General features: G+C 41.7%; 1 protein-coding gene and 1 long non-coding RNA gene across 4 annotated transcripts in view; one reads left to right on the top strand and one right to left on the bottom strand.

Annotated features, from left to right (window-relative positions):
• Window positions 1-11,653, bottom strand: part of LOC139037415 (uncharacterized) — a 53,169-nt gene extending 41,516 nt beyond the window's left edge. For 2 of the 3 annotated variants that reach the window (XR_011490200.1, XM_070473825.1), the window contains exon 1: window positions 11,348-11,653. Coding sequence is in view for 2 of the 3 variants with exons in the window: in XM_070473825.1 (XP_070329926.1) it covers window positions 11,348-11,574 (227 nt within the window). In the remaining variant the exon portion in view is untranslated. Of the gene's footprint in view, window positions 1-2,663; window positions 9,905-11,347 lie in introns of those variants that run through there. The other variant, XM_070473824.1, reaches the window with a different exon arrangement.
• Window positions 11,654-15,045: 3,392 nt separating this feature from the next.
• Window positions 15,046-20,760, top strand: LOC139037414 (uncharacterized). The gene is made up of 4 exons (XR_011490199.1): window positions 15,046-15,139; window positions 15,689-15,871; window positions 15,978-17,209; window positions 17,297-20,760. It is a non-coding gene; the product is annotated as an uncharacterized lncRNA (long non-coding RNA).
• The last annotated feature ends 2,998 nt before the right edge of the window (window positions 20,761-23,758 follow it).

Below are 23,758 nucleotides of genomic sequence, written 5' to 3'. Positions count from 1 at the left end.
CCATGGGGTCACAAAGAGCCGGACGCGCCTGAGCAACTTTGCACAGCACCTCTCTTGATAGAGGGCTTCCCCGGTGGCTCAGTGGTAAAGAATCTGCCTGCCAATCCAGGAGCTGCGGGCTCTACCCTTGAGTCTGGAAGATCCCCTGAGGGAGGAAATGGCACCCCACTCCAGTCCTCTTGCCTGAGAAATCCCATGCAGAGAGGAGCCTGGTGGGCTACAGTCCATGGGGTCGCAAAGAGTCGGACACGGCTTAGCGACTAAACAACCACCACAACAGCTCTTGACATATTGCTGCCTAAACAATTATCAGGAGATGATAGGGAAAAGACACTTGAACTCACTTTTGTGTTACCCTGAAGTTTTCTCTCTGAAGAGTTTGTTTAAGAGAATACAGGACCTTAAAGGTTCTGATGTGGGTTTCTGCTTGGAGGCCCTCAGAGAGATGTCTGAATGTTAAGGGGTCCCTGTGGAGAGGCACTGCCAAGCGGTTCATGCAAATCCACAGTAATACTGTGTTCAAATAAAGATCTCGGTTTCAATGCACCTTTCAGAAATGCATTTGCTTCTTTATTAAAGGAGATCTGGCTCAAGAAGAAGAGTGAAAAAAATCTTCTACAGTCAGTGTTCATTTAACTATCACATCGTCGATATGGTCTTAGCAAATCAAAACAGAGGTAACTTTGGTGACTCCTTAGAATGACTTAAAATAAGCATCCTAACAAGATGCTATGAGAATGTAAAATGTGAAAATTAATATTCATGCATGAAGCTACCTACAGCATGTTCTTTTTTATGAAAACAGTAAAATGAGAGTAATAGAGATAATACTGAAGTATAAAGTTATAACCAATCACCAATACCTTATGTAATGTGAAAATGTCTAAAATTTAAGTCACTCAATTCTAAAGAATCTGAGTAAAAAGGGTTAGGTAGGAGGCATATTTTCTCAGTTTCTGCAATCAAGGAAGTTTTGTTGAGGCAAGGCAATGAAATCTTTTAACTTAACTGTTTATATTTAATCAGCACTGCATTGTGGTTTTTAAGCTAAAAATAAGTAAATACTATTTCCAATGAATATGTGTGTTTGAAAATTTTTCAATAGTTTTGAGGTAAATTTAGAAAAAGCTATTTTAGGAACTTCATAACTGATAGCTTGTTCACTTTTTGCTTTGCTACATTAGTAGGTGATTAAAGTATAAAAATGGAGATATGAAAATGACCTAGCAAAGGAAAGATACTGCTTACTTCTATACCCAGAGAGGTGTCAGGAAATGGAAAGGGGTTTGGAGTCCTCCACTGTATATTTGTTTTTTGATTGCTTGGAGTAAATAGAGAAAAATGTTAAAAGTTATAAATCTTGGTTGTGGAAAGACGATGGTGTTTATTATATTGCTTTTACTTTCCAGTATAGTCTGAAATGTTTGTAAATTGAAAATGAAATTTTTTCCTATTTTTAAAATTCTAGCTAAAGAAGACATGTTTATATGTGATTCGTTTAGTGAAAAATTTTTAAATTTCATTTTATTTCATTTTCTTCTGGGTGCAAAATTTATATTTATAATGAGTAAATTTATGTAATTTAGAAAACTATCTGCTAAACAAAACACTCAGCAGAAAGATAAAATCTTAAATATTTTAAATATATTCTGATACCTGAGGAGCTTTTATGTTTGGTATAGTTTATTTGGGGACATTTTATATGCTTCGATACAAGTTAACATTTTAGAGGCATAAACATGACAATTTTATTCAAGATATTAATTAATGAATATGTATAAATGAGTTTTGTCTTATATTTATAAACACTATGTAAATACAGAAATACACTTCATGGAATGTTGGAGTAAGAAAAGTTTTACTATACTTCAGGCTAAAGTTCTATGGAATTTTCTGTTTCCTTTTCTTAGTTAATGCAGTTTTTTAAAAGTCAAACCAATCCTTTGGAAAAACACAAAAACAAAACCTGGAACATAACATCCCCTTGCATCACTAAGAGTGGACAGGTGAAAATTTTAAAGCAATCATTATACATGTTTTTCTACGTTGGATTTATTAGGCAGGAATCACTATTTGAAATATTCTTGCAAAACCTTCTCGTAACAGCTAAGGAACCAAGCTGGTTTAAATGTGAGCTGCACCTGAATAGCCTTGCCTATAGCTATAGTCACTGTATTAATTACTAAAGGAATCGGATGTAAGTTTCCAGGTCTTGATTTTTTATTTTAATGTGGGCACCCTAGCCCCTGGATGGTCTGCATGCTCAGCTTATCTGTTCATCCACAGTCTGAAGTTTGCACCCAGTTTGCAGAAACAGGAAAGTCCTTCCAATGATGTTGCACCTGGGCCAGGCAGGCATGCAGGGGGCAGAGGTCAAGGCCAGCTCTTAATAAGCATTGACTCCACAGACTTCAGACTGTGAAAGCTCCAGACGACCCCCGCGGCGCCATCTTACAGCCCTGATTTTCTTCTTTTCAGGATATAGTATAATCCATAAGTACAAGCAAATCACGAGCGGCTTAGTCTTTGTTTTTTATCTTCCAATTTTGTTTTGTTTTCCCCCTCCACAGAGATTTAAGAAATTAACCCTCTTCTGTCCTCAGACTAACCAGAGAGTGAATTTCTTCATCGCCACTGTTGTCAGTTTAAATCTTTTTTTTAAATTTTCTTTTTTTTAAAATTAATTTTTATTGGAGTACAGTTGCTTTACAACTTTGTTAATTTCTGCTGTATAGCAGACTGAATCCATGATGCGGATGCGTGTGCGCGCGATCAGTCACTCAGTCATGTCTGACTCTCTGCGACCCCACGGACTGCAGCCTGCCAGGCTCCTCTGCCCATGGACCTCCCCAGGCGTGAACACCGGAGCGGGCCGATGCCCTCCTCCAGGCGATCTTCCTGACCCAGGGGCTGAACCTGCATCTCGCACAGGCAGTTCTTTACCACTGTGCTCCTGGGAGGCCCTGGTCCTCTGTTCTAGATCTCCTTCCCACTGAGGTCACCACAGAGCATTGCCTGCGGTTCCCTGTGCTACCAGCTTAAATCTTCACGTCTTTTCAGGGCAAGACGTAGGTACTTTGTGAAGTGACTTACAACAGCCAGAGCAGCGGCCAGTGTTGCATTTTCCCCCAATACAGGTTAATAATGTCTTAATAGGAGGCTAATCGTAACAAGGCAAATCGGTGAAGTCAGTCTCTTTAACAAATGTTTCTAAAGCAATAAGCTTAGATCCTTAAAACCTTAAACGGCATCTTTTGTTTCACTCTGATGCCCCATCCCTCAGAGGCTACGTTTACACACAGGCTTTTGGAGAATCCGGCCTGGATAGGATGAACATGTCTTTAGTCCCCTTCTCTGACACATTCTCATTGGACTATCTGGTCAGCTCACACTCTCCCATTCTGACAGACATAATCTTTTCCTCACTTAATGTTCTGTTTCTCTAATCCAAAGTTTCCTGAGGGAAAAGTTAGGTCCTGACGATTTTAATAGTAACTTCCCTGCAGGAAAGACACCCAGTCACGTGTGCATTGCCAGGATGAACAGAGTCCAGCTCACACGCATCCCTCGAGGGGAGCCTTCCACCCCCACGTGAGCACAGACCACGTGCTGGAAGCAGCGGCTGGCCAATCAAATTCAGTCATATTGGTCCACAGCCATGCAGAATTTCAGGATGCCAGAGACACCTGCTGATGCAGGGACAGGTATTCTTCTGATGTCCTGTACATCCTGCTATCCCCATTCTCCCCACAGTTTAAAAATATAAAGTTTAAGCCTCTTCTGTATAGCACAAGGAACTATACTCAGTATTTTGTAATAACCTATAAAGGAAAAGAATCTGAAAAAGAATCTAAATGTATGTATATATAACGTATCATTGTAATGTACACCTGAAACCACTACATTGTCGATCAACTATACTTCAATAACACATGTATACATACGTGTGTGTGTGTGTGCGCACGTGTATGCTTTTTTGTTGTCTGGCTCTTTGTGGCCCCAAGGATTGTAGCCTGCCAGACTCCTCTGTCCATGGGATTTTTCAGGCAAGAATATAGATATAGTTTAAAAGTTACAGCTCTGAGTGTGACCCTTAGCTGGAGAATTCAGGCTGAGGCCAGTGCTACCCAAGCAGAAATGGCTGAGAAGCTAGCACAGCAGGTGGGAAATCTCAAGGGTTGGGATGTGTGCAAAGTCTGGGGAAAGAGCCTTGAGAAGGAGCGTAAAAACAGATCCAAAGGGGGTTCCCGGGAGAGCCAAGGAACCCTTGTTTCTCAAGGACCTCCCTCCCCAACAGACCCTCACTGTGTCGTGGAACAGGAAGGGGGAGACATTTTACACAGCTCGCAGCTTTAGCGTGGGTCACGCGTTCCCCCGAGCTGTCCCCTAAAGCTCCAGGACACGCAGGGTGTCAGGCAGAGGGACAAAGCTCCATCACGACCCCGCAGGAACACAAACACCCACGTTCCCTTCCTATCTGCCATTACTTACAACCCTGCAGAACCGAGAGCATGTCTGCTCTTCAGATTAACATGGGAGAAGGGAAGGGGGGCGGAGCTCAGAGTCCCATTTCTTTTTTTTTCTTTTCTTTCTAAAAATGTGCACTGGAGTTGTTTACTGACGTCGGGTTGGTTTCTGCCGCACAGAAGGTGAATCGGCTGTAAGTATGCATGTCCCCTCTTTTTCGGACTTCCTTCCCACTGAGATCACCGCAGAGCGCCGAGCGCTCTCTGCATTGTCCGGTAGGTTCTCATTAGTTATCTAATGCATAGAGTTCTATTTCTTACTCACACCTGTTGTGGGTGTCTGAGGTTCAACCATCTGAAATTACACCACCAATATAATTTTAATCATTTTTCCCAAGATCCCGTTCTCCATCACCTCCTCTCACATACAGGGCTAAGGTTATTGCTCATTCAAATCTATAATTTTAAACTTAAACCTAAAAGGTAAACACTATGTATAATTTAATACCTTGACTCTGAATTATACTTCGATTTTCTGCCTATATTTTGACTTCTTCTATTTCTGACTATATTTTAGAGTAGTGGAAAAAGAATAGGCTAAATCACTATCCCATATATATTTTTCTAATGAATTTTTATAATTCATAAATAAGTGGAAAAACCTTACCAGACATGAGCAAGACATAGTAATCAAAACATAAAGTTAATGGCATAGTGAGAGTTCTAATATTTTGGTGTCACAAGTTGATTCAGATATATATATATATATATATATATGCATATATGACATATATATATATATATATATACACACACACATATGACATTCATCTCAGATGACAGTCATCTCAGAAATTTAAATTATAAGGTTCAAAACAAATTGACTTTGTATGTTTAGAACATGCCTTCGTAGTTGTGAATCCCATGGGTGATTCCATTTTAATTTTTGTGTAATTTGGATGCAAAGAAATTCTAATTGAACTTATCAGTCATAAGGTGCATTTTTTTCTTCCAAACAGTTCCACTAATATAGCTTTTGATGAGGAATCCCATTTTTTACATAACTAGTAGACTGGCTTGAGATCAAAGTTACCTGAAGGAGACTGCGCAAAGAATTCCAAACAGACGGTGCTGTTGGATGGCCAGTAGAATTTCAATACCATTGATAGTTAATTTGGGGTTTTTCTTATCTCTAGCATACATTTTAGAAAACATATCCTTTTGGTATGTGTTCCTTTCTATCTTTATTATTCCAAATAATCAGTTTCAGAAAGAAAACTTGTTTTCTTCTAACACTTTTACTGTCTTAAAATCAAACTTTTCAAGAGAGAACATCTTTGTGGTAATAAACACTGAAGAAAACTGATTCAAGAACTTATTGGAAAGAAAAAACTAAGAATTACATGTCCACTTTTACAGAAAATATGAATTGCTAAGCTACACGACTCTGCAGATTATATCCAATTCTTGATGTATCTTTTACTAATTGCAAGTCTAAATGAAATGTCCAGAAAAATATAACTTTTCTTTATATAATAACTTATGTTTATAACTTTATATAATAACTTATATAATATTATACAACTTTATATGATAACTTTATATAATAACATATAATATTATGAACCAAGAATTTTAGATAGTGGATATTTTCATGGTAAATTTAATATATATATATATGTATTTTCCAATAATGATGACCTATTCAAGTGACAATAAATTTAGCCTTATCCCTCTTTCATCTGAATTCAACCAGTATGCCAAACCTCGGTGCATTTTTAACCAATAAATGGCTTTCCTGCTAGTTGAGAGACTATGGAAGTGCCTGAGAACTTAAAAAAATGAATTATAATGAAATGGCAGAAACGGTCATCTCAAAAAATTTGCACTGAGGATTAATTTTGCAGCTATATTAATATTAGTGAAAATGAAATATCTTTGATTCGTTTAGATTGGCTGGTAAGATGCAAACACAAAGACAAAACTGAGGCAAGGAGGCTCACAATGCCTCCACTATTTCTGCACTGGCCCTTCCTCTGCACATGGTCAATTAGAATTGAAAATCCTGTGCTGATTTCATTCGCTGGAATTTTTAAACAGGTCAGGAAGAAAGATGTTATTGAAAGGAAAATCTCATCTAAATAAGAAAGGAGCGCAGGGCCATCTGGTCTTAGCCATACGTATAAAAAGTTATTTTAGCTGAACTACAGGACTGATGCTTCAAAAGGTGTGCCAAAAATCAACCCCAAATCTGTTTACTGTAAAATATCCCCAACGTTCCTCCTTAAGCTTCCAAATATGCGATACACAGCTCATTTCCTATCTGTGATTCATGAGCCGCCCTGACCCCCACGCCTCCCTGAGCTTCCCGGGGTCTCAGGCAGTAGCAGGGCGCTCAATCACTCTTCAGACACGGCTCCCTCGTGGGGCATCCACAGGGCCGCGGTCCTCGCAAACATGGTGAAAATGACTTTGATAGTTTTCCTTCAAATGAATTTAGAGTGCAGTCTGCATGGAGGCTTGGAAGGATAAAAGCTGAGGCTTGAAGCAACCAACCAAACCAGTTCCCCTTCTTTCCTCCTTGAGACTGGCGGTGGGTTCCTGGGCAGTCCCTATGTGGTGCCCGCCTGGGCATCCACTCAGAACACTTCCAAGCCCTGTGCCTGAAGGCTGAGTTTGAAAACAACAAAACAAAACCCAAATCTCTCTATTCATGAAAAGAAATCACAAATGAGTCCACTTTCAGAAATCATCTTCTTAATGGTAAGAAACAGAAAAGGTTTAAAAAAATATGTTTTTTTTTTTTTGCTGTTTGCCAAGTGAGAGTCCTATGTTTCAATATAATAAAAATATTCTTGATATGAGGCATTTGCAAGAATCACACCCATCAATACCTTCATTTAGCCAGTATCTGAGCACAGACTTAGTTAGCTGGCATCACCACCCAAATTTCATTGTCTTAAAATGTTAGCAAACTGACTCAAGAACATTTTTAAAACTCTGGTTATAACATAATACTGATAATTATTCTAATAATTATTATTTTTTGCCATGAGACTATGTTAAAATATGTCATTTACATCTACTATATGTGCTACATGCAGGTCCAAAAATACAGGGTTATAACATCAACATATGTTAAATAAGATTACAGGTTTCAACTCATCTTTTGATAAATAATTGAATTAGGTATACGCTATTCCAAGAAACACAAGAATCCTGATAGATCCCTGACATCAGATGTCATTGGTTGTTTTTGTGTATTTACTATGTTTGTTCTGCCATTTCAAATAAATCATTACTATTGTGTGAGAGGAATAAGCTGTCCTATAGTAAATTGTTCTTTCTCTGTTATGCTCTGAAAAACCATTTGTTCTTGAATTGGCGTTACGTAGTTCAACTGTTTCAATCAAGTCCATTATCTTCTTTTCTTTGGAAGATGACTTTTTAGTAACCTGTATTCCCAGCAGGCCATGTTATGTTTGCTTTTAGAAAGTAGGTGAAATTTAAATCCAGCTATTTGCTTGTTTTTTAATCTTTGATAAAAACAATTCTATAATTCATCCTCAGGCAAGAACTCCACTATATGTTGGGAGATCCGTTTATGTAAAAATTATGGAGTCAGGTCCAAGAATTTCTCAGAAAAGTTATTTATTAGTTCACACTGGAGTCTTACCCCAGAGAATGTCACCTAACTTGTGTAGCTTGCTCTTTCTAACGACAAAATGTTAGTTCTTTAGGCTGTATACTTTTATCAATAATAGCAACATGAAAGCAAAAAAGAATGAGACACCTTTTCACTTGTTTTGAAAGAATCACATGTCACAGCAACAAAATGAATCTCATTAATTTATGTTAAATAAATACTGCTGTTCATGTACATGTGATTTGCAAACCTTTCAAAGTTAACCCTTTTTTAGTGTGCGAGAAATAAGCATTAAGAGAAAATTCCAAAATTAAAAAAATAACGTGTCAAATACTCAGTATGTAAGAAAGGGTAATATACCCAGTCATTCTATATTAATGAAGATTAATTTAAACTACAGACCAAAACTTGGTAATTAAGAGACGTTATGTATACACAGTTGTTCTGTGTTTATGTCTCAGATATGGCAATGTGCTTTGGTAAAATTATGAAACTTTGTTGTATTTGGGCTCAGTAAAATAAAATCATGTACTTAAATATACACATCATTAAAAATCTGTGAACAGTTGCTTGGTGAATAACTGTATAGTGTAAGACCCATAAAATAGACTTGAAAATAAGTACAAATGCTGTACCACCCCACGAAATTTTAACCCAACTATCATCTATCCCAAAGCCCACGAACAGAGCGTTACTTCTAAAAAATCATTTGTATAGGTTCTTCCCTCTTGCAATAAGTAAATAGTAAAAATGATTGAATAGGTGACAAAAATTTGAGTGGCAAATTAAAATCACCAAGTCATAACAGATATCAGAACCGCAGCATTTTTATCCACATGATTTCAAAATGCTCCACATTTCCACATCCTATTTACATCATTGAAATTCAGCCACCTCTGAAATGTTCAACCAGCGTGTTAATCAGGCTGCCCAGGGTCAGGAAACTCTGACTGACTGCATGTATCTTGATAAATATGGCCATCCCACCCCACAACACATCTTCAAAAGAAAGATAGTTGCAAATAAAATGGTCCTTTCCTGTGGGTGTCGGTTAACCCCACAAACAGGAGAACTTCCTATGGGCACAAACCCAGCAGACATTGGTGATTAGGTGATTGAAAATGTTGCCCACAAAGGCGAAATTTTATATGTGATGACATCACCAGCAAACCTGGGTTTCTCTGCGATAGAATGATATACGTGCCTGGCTGAGTGTGTCTCTGGGAGTGAGTGAATGTGTGTGTGTGTGTGCGTGCGTGAGAGAGAGAGACGTTTAAAGAACTGCATCATCAGAAACCAGTATAACCTTCTACAAGGTTTGCAAGAAATCTTTCCACAGACCTTTGACTTTCTCCAGATTGCATAGAGCTCAAGTTCATTCAGAAATATGTTTCCCCCGCACCAGCAAACCGTGTTTTGTTTTGTGAGCACCGCTGTGAATCCTAAAATATCCCGGTGGGTCTGTGGAGATGCGATTTCTGTACCAAATGAGGCGTGGGCGTCTATGGAATAGGGTGTGCGAGTTAGAAGGGTCCCCGGGGGAGATGCAATGGCTCCGGGAAGACTCTTGGTTTTGGAGGCAAGGAAGGGGTTAAAAAATCGAGGCCGTCTGGGGTAGGAGAAAGGGGATATTGTTGTCTTTAATCTTTCCGCAGTCTGTGTAAGACTTCCATCCCAGATCTGCAGAGCAGGGGGATAGGTCGGGCATGCATTGCACGCAGGCTCCTTGATTGTAGCGGGGAACCTGGCTGGGGTCCAGACAGGCCGGGCTCTGTTGATCATTATGTCTGGCCTTCAGGTGTCTCGGCGCACAGTGGGCGGCGGTGGGGGAGGTGTGGATAACAGGAGCAGACAAAGAAAAAAAAATGGTGTATTTAAAAAAGATGATGCTAAAATGTGTGTCCAAGTCCTCTTAAAAAAAAAAAAGACTCCTACCGTCTTGGACTTTTATAATTAGAACACACGCTCGGCTCTGGTAGATCTCTTTAAGCCATAATTAGTTATGTCTGGAGCCTTTGAATAATTCCCTTCCATAATTGATGGAGTTAATATTCTCTTTCAAAAATCAGGAGGACAGGGCTTTCTCACAAACTCCCTTTGGGCTGGAGGCTTTGCCGGTCTTGAGTCTTCATCAGTGAAAAATCACATCGATGTGATTTACCTTTTAATTTCTTAGGAGACTTAGCTTATAACTTTTTAAGGATTTGGATGATTCTAGAAGTGCAGGCATAGTGCCTGGCTGGATTACCCTCACTGGATGTAAAATAGAAAGCAGGAGGGCAGGATCATTCTTCCCCATTTGTTTCCAATTATTTTATAAATAAAAAAGGTGCTTTGTATGTTGCTTCTGTTTGAAACTCTATCAAAAAAAAAATCTTACCACGAATGTGACTTAGATGCTAACCGTACCCTTGCGTGCTAGCCAAAAGAAATCCCAAATTACTTTATTCTTTAAGCATTCTTCTATAAAGCAGCTTCCGCATGCTTCCTCCCCACCCCCACATCCTCCACCCTGTTAGGAATTAAAAAAAAAAAATCTTTATACAAGGAAGCCTGGATCCCTAGACAGAAAGCTGTCTCTTTCCTCTTTACACTGGCCACTTTCAGCAGTCTTCCCCTTGTGCCGGACTTGATTTCACAATTTGTGGATGAAAACCCTAAGACCAGTTCAGTCTCTATCACGATGAGAACATGAAAAGTGGTGGTTAAAAAATAAATAGAAAGAAAGCCCTGGCTTGAAGCCATTGTTCAGAATTTAAGAGCTATTTGCCCCCAAGTGTCTAAGCCGTCTTTCATAGCTAATTATAATAACTGTCAGATGTCTGGAGAGTGGATGGTACCCTCATCTGTGGAGTCAGCAAAGTTTGTCTTTTATTTTTCTCGGGGACAGATCAAATCTGATTAGGCATTAAGAGCGAAAAGAAGAGAAGTGAGTACATATGTGTGTGCCTTCATTTTTTTTTCTTATGAACAAAGCAGCGTGCTGGAGCGATGTTTCAAGGGGCAGTCTCCTGCAGCTACTCTTGGAATGCCTGACTTTTATTTTTCATTCTTTCCCTTTCACAGAATCCAGCATGCAACAATTGTTTCTGAAACCTTTCCCTGCCAGCTGAATAGCCTTCTAGACACACATCAAAGAGTAGCTCAAAAAAAAAAAAAAAATTCTTCACATATCGGATGCTTATGACAAAACTATTTTCGTCAACACACTGGACAGAGAGAAATGGATACTCACCATTTCCAAACGGTTATCTGTGCTGGTTCCTCGTCCCCGGAGGCACGGCAGAGGCGGCGGCTGGACGGTCTGTCCTGCAGGTGCGGAGTCCCGGGGTCCAGGCAGGAGGGGGACAGCCAAGTGTTTCCCAAAGTCCCTCGGAACTCAGGCACTTGTGCACAGGCATCTCTGGCTGCTCTGAAGCCTGTACTATCTGCAGTTCTGAATTGAACTAAATTACAGCCCATGTGAAAGACACGGGCAGCGAGTCATGTGGGAGACACCCAGCTACGCTATTGGCCACCGAGAACTAGCTTAGGCATCCTGCCTTCTCCTCCATTGGTGAATAGTTAAAAATGAAAGCATCTGAGTCGTCCTCTCCAGCTTATTTGTCCTTTATGTGTGCGAGAATGACTGTAGGGTTTTACAGTGACAGAACTAGTTAAGGAAGCCACTGAAGTCACCCTTCAGAGGCTGCTGGGAGGGGTTTGGAAGCCCAGCTTTTTCACGATATCTTTTCCCTTTTTATCCCCCTGTCCTGCAGTTCTGTCTGTGATTTGCTTGTTTGCCTGTCAGGAAAACGTGTGTGTGTGTGTGTGTGTGTGTGTGTGTGTGTGTGTCTGTGTGTGTGTGTGTGTCTGTGTCTGTGTGTGTGCATGTGTGTTTTCCCTGGTTAACTTTGGACATGACAGAAGGTAAATGTTCATCTCATTTCTCTGGTGAACTCAGTTGTGTTTGGAAGCACTAAATCAATTTTTCTTCAATGATGAATTCTGAGTTGATTTTGATGTTGAAAGAAGCTTAATTGCAGTTCTCAACAGCCTAAATTGTCCATTAGTGACACCCAGAAATGGAATAAACTTTTTTGAGTGGCTGTTACAGTCTGGAGAAGTTGGGGGGGGGGATTATTAAAAGCTAACAATATCAAAGAAGCTTCAGTTAAGCAGGGAAGGAAAAGGATCCTTTTTCCAAAACTATTCCTTCATTTACCTCTTTGGATAATGCAAAATGAGCATCAAATGAGCAGGCAGAAGGTATTCTTCAGTTATCCCAGCATTATTTAATTCAGCTGATTCCTAAAAAGCTCCAGTGCCTTTGTAAAGATTCAGAGGAGTGAGTCCCCTTAGAGTCCATAACATCACATCCTACCCTCCCAGGGTGCGAAGGCGAACTCGCACAGACTGCACCTCTCTACTCATTTTCCTGGACTCGGGACCCACAGATCTGTGTAGAGCACGCGAAGGGCACACCAACGCGAGTAGTACCCAGGTGCTTCTCCTCGCAAGCCCACGGAGAGCCGGTCACTCTTGTTTGACTGCTACAGCAGCTCACAGGGTCAGTTTTATTACTTTCATTTCTCAGAGGCAAAAACAGATGCCTTACAACCATGGGAGTGCTTGATGTGAACCCCTATTGGAGTGATCTCATGCCAGCTTTATCAACTAGAGAAGTTGCCTTCCTAAATATTAATAGTAGTCCTCCCTTGCAGGCACCTTCCTGGTGTGTGTGCCAGGTAACATGCCAAGCACTTCACATCACCTTGCTCCGTCCTTACGACTAACAGTGAGGTGTGATGTGTTCAGTCGCTCAGTCATGTCTGACTCTTTGCAACCCCATGGACTGTAGCCTTCCAGCCTCCTCTGCTCACGGACTTCTCCAGGCAAGAATACTGGAGTGGGCTGCCATGCCCTCCCCCTCCGGGGAATCTCCCCCACCCAGGGATCAAACCTGGGTTTTCTGCCTTGCAGGCGGATTCCTTACCACTGAACCACCAGGGAAAGCCAGTGAGGTCGCTCTCCTGTCGTCTCAGGACCAGACAAGAGGAGATGAGGGTGATGCTGGTTCATAAAGTGGGTGATTGGTGGCACTTGATTCAAGCCAGCTCTCCTCCAGTTTATACACCACACAGATTCTCATCAGGGTGTTGAGCACAGTTTATTAATTCCCTTTCTGGTGTAGCATGTTTGAATATTTCACATGTATGGAGAATATCCACGGTAGTCATCCAAGTGTGTTCAGTTCAGACCTACATATTACTGTTAAATGACTGTAGTCAGCTTTAGTGGAACAGCTGAGGAGGCATATTCATCTTAGGGCCCCCTCAAAAGGCCTCAAATGTCCTGCAACAATAGAAGCTTCCACGTTTATTGAAGGAACAAATTCACCCAGGACATCAGTCTGGGCCTTCAAGTTCTACAACTGGTCTAGAGTTTGAAACCCATCAAATTGGAGGATAAGACAAATCCTGGATCCTTTCCCAAGTAGTATTGAAAGTTCCACTTCAGCCAAGGAGACATCGAGGGCCCTTGTGGAGTTTCCTGCACATGTCCCCCACTGCAGTCCGATCACACGAAGTAAAGGAAACTTCCATTCACACCTCCTGGCCTTGAGGGGTCTGTTTGGAGGCTGGAAGTCACGACTTAGCATGCTCACCCGTGCTCTCAAACATCTGGACTGCACAGCACTGCAGGATGGCTAATCGGAGGTGAGTCGGGGGAATCAGGGGCTTCCCAGGTGGCACTGGTGTTAAAGAACCCACCTGCCCATGCAGAAGATATGAGAGACACGAGTTCAATCCCTGGGTTGGGAAGATTCCCCTGGAGGAGGGCATGGCAACCCACTCCAGCACTCTTGCCTGGAGAATCTCATGGACAGAGGAGCCTGGGGGGCTACAATCCATGGGGTCGCAAAGAGTTGGACACGGCTAAAGTGACTGAGCATGCACACACAGGTAGAACCAGATCATTTTTGTCTTAGTTTTGAACTTTCCTTGAGTGGCATTGTTTCCCCAACATTGTCATCACCTTCTGCCACCCAGAATTCAGTTCTAAGCCTGCCTTCTTGTACAGAACCTACGTGATCCTACTTTCACTAAGGAAGTTTCTCCACTTAATTTATTTCAAAGGCTGGCAGTATCTCACGCTTTTCTAATCCCTCATAATGCTTCTCATAGTAGAGATGAGATAAATATGTGTTGATGTTGTTTTTTGTCTTAGAGTGATCAATTCCCAAGCAGTTACCCGATCCAAAACAAATCCAGCAAGATAATGCTGAGGTGTTAAAAACAACATTTTAAAATAGAGCCTAATGAGCGAGACCGATGCTGGAGAACGAGGTGGGAGATGCTTTTGAGACCACACACTCTCCCCAGGCTGACGCCCACTGAGCTGATGTTCCCAGCATTGGGACACGTTTACTTAACTCCTCTTGACCACTATCTATCAACGTCTCCCGTCCTTCTTATCCTCCGGGGACCAGGCATCAGGGTCTCGGATTTCGTCTTCATCCCTCACCCCGCACCACCTCGGTTTCCTTGAGTGTTCACAGGGCAATATATGGAGCCGTCAGCCACCTCGGTTCACTGACCTCCTCGGTTCTGATGACACCCACCTCCACGCCCCCGCCAGGCACCCCTGCTCCATCCCGTAGAGGTTAGGACAATTTGTGTCTGAAACTGAAATGAGCCCGCCTGCTCTGTAGCCACCACCTTCAGCCCTGCCAGCCCAATCACTACTCCCCCCACTCTGGTCCCTCCGGCTCCCTGGCTCCCCGTTTTGCTCCTCATCTCTTCTCCACTCCGCGTTTCATCCCCTTTTCTCCCACGCTCCTTCCCTGTGAGAGCCACACTTTGACTTTCTACAGCACCCGGTCAGTGTCCTCAACACTCTTGCCCTGTTTCCCTTCTGATACCCCATTCTGTCCACCAGGCAAAACCCATTTTGGGGGATTATTCCGACTGATGCCCTCCTCTAGACTGAGCTGAGCTTCTAAGAGCTGCTAAAGAGAACTGGACTGTCTGAAAAGGGTGTGACGGTAAGCGCATGGTGTCCACATTGGCTCGGCCCTGCATGCTGTGTCACACCTGTTGGTCCACGCAGTTCCTTTTCTCGTCGTCCAGGACGCTGCCCACCTTCTCTCCCTCTCAGAACACCTGCGCAGTCACTCACTCCCCCGTTCCGGAAGCAGTCTCCTTCCCTGGCCTCGTGGCTTCCTGGTTTTCTTTCTACCCTTTCACGTCTCCGGCTTTCTATGGGGATCCGTGCTTCTGCTTCTTGGGTATAGTGTGTACTTTTTCAGAGGCTCTGTTCTCTTGTCAGGAATTCACCTCCTGGCTTCGGCGATGACTCTGCACATGTGATTTCCATCTTTCTAACTATGACCCGGACCTCTCTCCTGAGTTGGGGACTGTGGATCTATCACACCTTTCCCCTGAACCTCCAGCAGATAGTACCTCACAGCCCATACATTCACCATCTCTCCTGACCTCACTTCCATTGCTTCTCCTCTCTGTAAACAGAACTGCCAGGGGCCAAGGACAGAAAAGTTGGGCACACTATTTAAATCTCCCTTGTCTTTCCCCAGGCTCATATCCAGCTCATCAGCATGTCCAGATGCCTCTTGAATCTGTCCACCTTGCTGCATGTCTTTCAGGGCGACTGTGCTTCAGTGTCTGTGATACTTCAGATCAGACCCCCATTTTGCCTCTAGCCTGATTCATCCATACTCCATCTCCACTGCTGGAAGAAGCTTTGCTCAAACCTGCAGGTTTTTTTCAATTTCTTTTTATATGGACCATTTTTAAAGTCTTTATTATATTTTTACAATATTGCTTCTGTTTTTTTTTTTTTTTCCTTAATGGTTTGGCTTATAGATTGCAAGGCATGTGGTTCTTAGCTCCCTGACCAGGGATCAAACCTGCACCCCCTGCATTGGAAGGCAAAGTCTGAACCACTGGACCACCGGAGAGGTCCCCAAACTTGTGGTCTTTTAAAGGGAATGCTTCGGTGGTCTCTCCTGTCCTTAAGGCAAAGCCTGAAGTCCTCGGAGGAGCTTTTTTTTAATCTCCTATTTTATTTAGAAAAAAATGCATGGGCATGTTTAATTCTACCTCACAGTTTACAAATGCTACTATAAATAACACACATTAAAATTAAAGCACATAAAATTTTAAATAAATTTAAAAATTAAATACATAAATTGTACATAATGAATACATACATTTAAAAATTAAAATCATAAATTAAAGTTGGTTTCCCAGTCCTTTGAAATCTCTGAGTAAAACTGATGCATCAGCAAAGCACTTCATGTGTCCAATGGTTTGGCAAGCACTCCAGGGAACTCACATCCCAGTTCTAGAATATAAAGACAGAGTGGCTTCAACACCTTTCTTCTGAGGGAGGCTTGAAAGCCCATTCACACACGCAGAGGGGCTGGGTTTCTTTTCCCCTGGCTTTAAATCTGTTTCTCTTGAAACTCTAGAGGAGTTCTGAGAAGTCTGAAGGATTCTTACATCCTTCCTTCCCTGCCAGGGGGCTGTAAAAGTGAGGGCTTCCTACATTTAAAAGAACTCATTGAAACGATGAGGTCGGTCAAGTCACATGGCTCTCTCATTTTCTAGATTCCCCTTCCCCTGCACGCCCAGGATAATTGTGGGGCTTATCTTCCGGAGAGCCCTTAGATGCCACGGGCTCTCCGCACACCTTGTCCCCGTCTGGGTGTCCCGACCACTGTGACCACCCACATCCATTTCTGTAAGCTGCTTTATCTGGTCTCTGCCTCTACACGCGCACGCGTTCCCACCGCAAACTGCTCGGCGGAGCAGCTAGTGTGTAAAGCGTAGAATATAGCACGGCCTCTCCAGTGGCCCGCTGGTGAGCAGGGCGTCTCGCGATGCAGGGGACGCCGCTCTGACCCCTGGTCCGGGAGGACCCCGCACGCCGCGGAGCCGCCGCCACGGGAGCCGCCGCCGTGGGACGGCCGTGAGCCGCGCCTCGAGGAAGCCTGCCCAGCAACGGAGACCCAGGGCCGCCAAAGCGAAATAAAGCAACCCACACACTACAAGGAAATGGCCCGGCGGGCCCTCAGCACATAAATAAATGAAAGGTACCGTGTCCCCCTCTTGCCTGGAATTCTCCAGTTGCGTCCCGTGGCGTTCCTGCTGACCTCCCGACTCCTCACTGTGGCCCGCAGGACGCGCCCTCACCCTGCTCCCGCTGACTTCACCTGGAATCCACCTGCTCGCCCGGCCCGCGTCGCCTCGGCCTTCCCGGCCTTTCGAGCTCTGCCCAGGCTGTGGGGCGAGCTGTCCCCTCTGCCTGGGGGGCCCCCGCCGTCTGCGCAGGCGGCTCCTTCGTGTCGTCCATGCTTCTAGAGGCCGCTGCCTACAGAACACTTCCTTCTAGACACACTTGTCTATTGACTTATCTAAGTTAATGTCTGGTTTCGCTTTCTGTTTATTGAATGTACTACTTTCAGAACATATCTCACTTTACTACACTCTTCTATGATATGTCTCCTCCCACCAGAACATAGACTGATACTTTTCTCCCAGTGCTTAGAACATTGTATTGCATAAAACAGGTGCTCATATATTTGCTGAATGAATGAATGAATGCATAAATAATTATAAATATAATAAACTATGAAAATAGTTTGAGGGGAATCACCTAAAATTTATCAATTAAAAAATTATTAAAGTCGTTCCGTAGTGAAAACAAAAGAGAAACTCTTGTGTAGCAAAAGCTAAAGTCACTGTACAGATTAACTAAAATATATTGCTATTGAATGTTCAGTGAACTATCTAAGATTCTAATGTGTCTGAAATTAGCAGTGATTATAGTTCCAAGTTTGAGCCCCAGTGTTCTAAGTATAGTGTAAGATAACCATTAAGTACATTCATTTACACAGGAATTAGTTGAGAAAACAAAATTGAATAAAATGCCCAAATATGACAGTGATTAAAATAAAGACGAATCAATGAGTTTGTGAATTATATGTTCTCTCATTCTTTCCAAGTTGTATGCATGTGCTTTTATAATTGTTCAAAGCCAATCAAGTAAAGTAAAAAAAAAGTATATCTATATTTTTGTCACTTAAAGATATTTCTTTGTACATTAAAAATTTCAATTTCTATTTCAACTTACTGAAGAAAAGTCTATGAAGGAATGAAAGCTATAGATGGTAGAATTTAATCTTCTAAATTGCATTATTATTAAATAAGCCCAGAATACATGCCATATTATAAATCCTAAAATGTCTTTAAGAAAACACACTCACTGATAACAACCTCTTCTACTACCTGACACATCTCAAAGATCTTTCACATCCACTGTTATATTTGATACTTAACAATAACACAGTGAGGAAGGCAATACAAGTATTGTTTTTCACTTTACTGCACATAGAGAAACTGAGATCTAGAAAATTTTGAGATTTGTCATTACTGCTGCTCAGTCGCTCAGTCATGCCTGACTCTTTATGACCTCATGGACTGAAGCATGCCAGGCTTCCCTGTCTTTCACTGTCTCTCGGGTTTTGCTCAAACTCATCCATTGAGGCAGTGATGCCATCCAACCATCTTATTCCCTGTTACCCCCTTCTCCTCCTGCCCTCAGTCTTTCCCAGCATCAGGGTCTCTTCCAATGAGTCGGCTCTTCACATCAGGTGGCCAAAGGATTATTGCCTCAGCATCAGTCCTTCCAATGAAAATTCAGGTATGGTTTGTGTAATATAATGTAGAGACAGCACAATGTCTCTGCTCGCCAGCACTTACAACCATAATGACGGTGAAAATGTGAACATTTCTGTATCTCAGATATGCAGACAAATTACTGGATGCTGTTAAGACTTCTAACTTGGCCTTAAACTTGTATCCTAAAGGGGAGGGTACACAGACAATTCTGTGCTTCACACATTTATATACAAACTGTTTTCATTATAAAATTAGCTCTTGGTATTAATTTTGTTTGTTTGTAATGGGTGGTCTGAATCTTGGGTGGGAAAATTGGGATCAGATGAAAAATGAAAGCTGTCTGAACAGGAAGTGTCTGCAGAATTCTGAATTTACAATGAGCGCACGTTGGGCTGTGTGGTCAGCTTTTAAGCAGTTGGGCCAAATATACTAAAAAGGGTGTCTCTTTTTTCGTTTTTTGAACTATGCAATAGACAAACTTTCTCATTAGCTTAGATTTTTAGCTTTTAGTGACTGAAATGTTTTTGACTTTTCTTGGTTTATTATTCTCTCTTGAGTATGAGGACCGTATTTCCTACAAGTATGTAAAAGTTAAACATTCAGACATAAAGGATTTCCCAAATACACATATGATTCATGTAGAACAAAGTAAAGCAACTCACTATTATGATGTTTCAGTTTTCCTGTGACTGTGTTATGATGAAGTAGAAAAGGAGAGAAAAATAGACTGACCTATTGACTTAATCTCCCAATTTCCAATGCCTTAGCTAATGAAAGACAAAGTACAGTTTCTGTTTTCTTCCAATTATGGGTAAACAGATGCATAGTCATTGTACAACCCATGAACAGAAACTCTTTTAGACTCAAATTCAGCAAAACAAAATATTATTATGGTCTAGTCTCAGATAACAAGAACGAAATTTTATTTATTTAAAAGAACAGTCATTTTATTAGTTTCAACATTACATATCAATACATCCTTTGAGTATTTATATCTAGAAGCCAAACAGGAATGCTCTTCTGAAATCCATGTCTATGTGAAATACCTGGAACTTTGTTGAAATGTGAATACTGACTCTGTAGGTTAGAGGTTAGGTCTTAGCTTCTGCAAGTCTGTTTAACAATCTCCCAGGTGAGAATGATGCTACTGGTCTGCTGAGCACATTTGTATGAGCCAGGCTTGTATCAAATTAATAATAAGAGAGAAGTCAGCTACTCCATAAGCCTGTGACCATCTCCAACGAGACAGAGTTTCTTCCATCTTCTGTCTTCCTTTTTCTCATCTTTTGCCAACTCTCACCACCACCCTCCAAGCTCTGTCCTATTTCAATGGCAATTGACAGCATATGATAGCTCCAGAAGTTGCAAGTCCAGGTGATACTTTTAAGAAGGGTCTCAGCCATCCATCTCTGATCCTCAGCTGCACACCCATAAAATAGAATCTGCAAAAATTTACTTGAACCCCTCCACAGTGCCTCCTCAAAATCCTGCTCCCTTATTTAGCTATTTAAGGTGTTAAGTTTATCTTTCATCCACAACTTCAACTCTGGAGTGCTTTCACTAAGCTCTTGGATTGTGGGGCTCAAAAATAGAAATCATTTTGCTCTGTTTTTGTTTGCTTTTATGCTAAAATGAATGTAAAAATAACCTACTGGCTTTCTGAAATGTTTGCTCAGTGTTCTGCTGGCTTGATTTTGTTAAAGAACATTCCTCAATAGTGTTGTTCTAGTAGAGCATGGCTGTGTGAGTAAGTATAATCAAGGGAGACATTTATCCACTGGGTATCCAGAGGTGGACATCTTAGGCAATGGCTGAAGTATTATAATAAAAAGTGGGATTGTTTTATGACCTTCAAATAAGACCATTAAGTGACTACCTAGCATGTTCTTCTCTTGGCATTTGTGTTTCTTCTAATATCAAACATATGATTAAGCTGTTCTACCTTCCTTGAATAAATTGAGTATCCATGTAATTGTGTGTGTGAAATTGGAGCACAGTGAAATGTCAGGTTGAAGTATTTTAATCCTATTTGAGGGGTTGTAAATATTTATAGAAGCTTTTGCTTGATGTCCTTTTAGTCTTCCTGGGTCCACCTTTTACAGAGGTTTGTTTTTTCCCCTTATATTCTTATTTATCTTCAAAAGTATCGCTCCAGTCATGATGACAGACTTGACACTTTATTGAATGAAAGCAAGTGTTTTACAGGTAATTAACTTTAAGAGATTACCTTATTGAGCCTGGAAAATAAAATAGAAAAGGCTCAAGGAACCTGAGTTCACCCTACAACTTCAGCCTCTTAACCTAGGTAAGCGCATGGCTTCTACAGACACCAAATTACCCAGTAAGGTCTTCAATTATGAAAATTGTTAGGCCTTCCAGACATCATATTACTTCTGAGCTGTATCTATATATTCAATCCCAACTCTACTCTCAACTCTTGGGTGGCCTGAAATTGAGATAATTAATTAAACCCTTTGAAAAGCATCTGCCTTCCACATTTTGTCTTGGATGAAAGAAATTATTTCATGCTTTACTTACGGAAAGTTAATACCCAAAGGCTGCATATTACCGCTGTCTCGAATTAGAACCTACCAAATCTGAAAATTGGCTATTCACATGCAATCTCCTTTAATAACTTATGAAAATTTAAACTAAATTGGATTAATAATTTATGTAGAAAGTTCCACCAGTGAAACTCCACATTTCTAAGTTTTAGAGTAAGCAGTGAAAATATCAGTTAGAAAAAATGGGTTGTTGGATGCACTCTTTTGAAAATTATTATAAAAGACTTGAAAAACAAGGGGAAAAATCCTTCTTAGGAACTTGTCTTAGAGTGATATTATGAGGGTTTCCTAGGTGGCAGTAAAGAACCTGCCTGCTAGCACCGGAGACTTAAAAGAGATGGGTTTGATCCCTGGGTGGGGAAGATCCCTTGGAGAAGGAAAGGACAACCCACTCCAGGATTCTTGCCTGGGAAATCCCATGGACAGAGGAGTCTGGGGGGCTACAGTGCATAGGATTGCAAAGGGTTGGACATGACGGAAGTGACTTAGCACATACACAGATTTTATATATATATACACCCATATATATATATAATAAGAACAATACATTTTTTGAAAGAAACATTTGAAAGATGGTTCATTCATTTAAAAGAATCATTCTGCCACCTCCCGTGAATGGATCATTTTTTCCCATGTGTACGGGGGTGGAGTGTGAGGGGAATCTTAACATTTGTTGGTGGCTTTAATGGACAATTGCTATGCTGGAAATTTCCAGTTTGAGCTTTTGTGTTAGAGATGGGCTCAGGGAATGAAAGCCAAATGACAAAACTATGCTCTCAGTCAGTGGGGACAGAAATGATTCTAGAGTGTCTACTGCCGGCAGTGAAACGTGTGAGAACCTGAGCTGTGGGTCTGGCTAGAAGAATAAGAGAGAAAAAGAAAACTTGGACCTTAGACTTGGGTACTAAGGTGATTGTAGAAGCGGTCCTTAGGTTGACAACTATTAGAGCCAATAAAAATCCACTCACTTAGTCTAGCCAAGGGCATCCAGAAGGTCATGAAGATATGGAAATCATACGGGAAGGTATGTCTTTTCATTCAGGGCCGACCTCCCGCCAGCAGCTGGAGGTAGGGATATGGCTTGTGCCTGGTGGATGGTTTTCCAGATCTCTAGGAAGATCCATTGGCACAGTTGTGTCTGGAGCAGTCGTCTTCTGAGTACCCAGTTGATGACACGTGGGCCAAGGTATGGGACCTGACCTAAGCCCAGTGAGTCGCAGTCCTTAGGAATTTGAAGTTAGTGACTAAGATTTCTGCTTCAGTCTATAGACTAAGAAGAAAAGTCCATTTGCAGCAAGATATATCCTAGGCAACAGTGTCGGTCTTCAGCAGGAATAGTCATACAGAGTTTGCCGTGTGGATGGCAGACTTCTGGAATTTTCTACAAAGCCATAGTCTGCTTCTGTCTGAATACTCAGCTGCAGTCTGACCATTGGGCTTCTTGATATTTTCCCTTCAGTCCCCGAGACCCCTGTTCCTGGATTGAGATCTGACATGGCCTGGCCATAGGAAAAAATCTCCCATTCTAGACAGAGCCTGGGCAACTTCGGATCATAACCATCAAATCAGTGTCAACAAGCCTCATGTCCCCTCTGACTTATTTGTGTGTATGCTCAGTCCCTCAGTCCTGTCCAGCTCTTTGCAAGCCCATGGACTGTAGCCCGCCAGGCTCCTCTGCCCATGGAATTTTCCAGGCAAGAATTCTGGAGTGGGTTGCCATGCCCTTCTCAGTGGATCTTCGACCCAGGGATCAAACCCACATCTTGTCTCCTGTGTCTCTTACATTGCAGGCAGATTCTTTACTGCTGAGCCACTGGGGAAACCCCTGTGACTTATTTAACAATTTGCATTTTAATAGAAAAAGATGCAGCACTTTTCCTGGAGCAACGAGATGCGGTCCTCCTCAGACACTGTGCAAGGCCTCCCTCTGTCCTTCGATTATAATATGCTCAGTAAGACTGAGCCAGTCAGCTAACAGGTGCTTACTGAGGATGTATTCTTTCTCAGCACTCACATCCATTGGGAGAATAGAAGGGAGAATAATGCCTTTTCTTACCTCACAGGAAAAAGATAACAAGGTATAAAATCACTGGAATGCACCCTTAGACTTCTTTCTTTTAATTCATCTGTCTTGGCCTCCCTGAGCGGCATGTAGGAAACTTAGTTCCCCAACCAGGGATCGAACCTGCTCCTGCTGCAGTGGAAGTGTGGGTTCTTAATCATGGGACCACCAGGGAAGCCTTAGGCTTCTTTTAATATATTGAATGATATATACGCTACATATGTGATCTGAAAATGAGAAGCAGAGAAGACAGTAGTGACACCAGAGGAGTCCAAGTCCAGTAACACTAATATTAATGTTCTCAAACCCCGGAGAACATTGCTCTTCCAGCTCTC

This window comes from Odocoileus virginianus, chromosome 11 (genome assembly GCF_023699985.2).
Source record: "Odocoileus virginianus isolate 20LAN1187 ecotype Illinois chromosome 11, Ovbor_1.2, whole genome shotgun sequence".
Taxonomy (NCBI): domain Eukaryota; kingdom Metazoa; phylum Chordata; class Mammalia; order Artiodactyla; family Cervidae; genus Odocoileus; species Odocoileus virginianus.
Note: the sequence above shows the minus strand (reverse complement) of the source record. Positions and strands in the feature narration are given on the sequence as shown.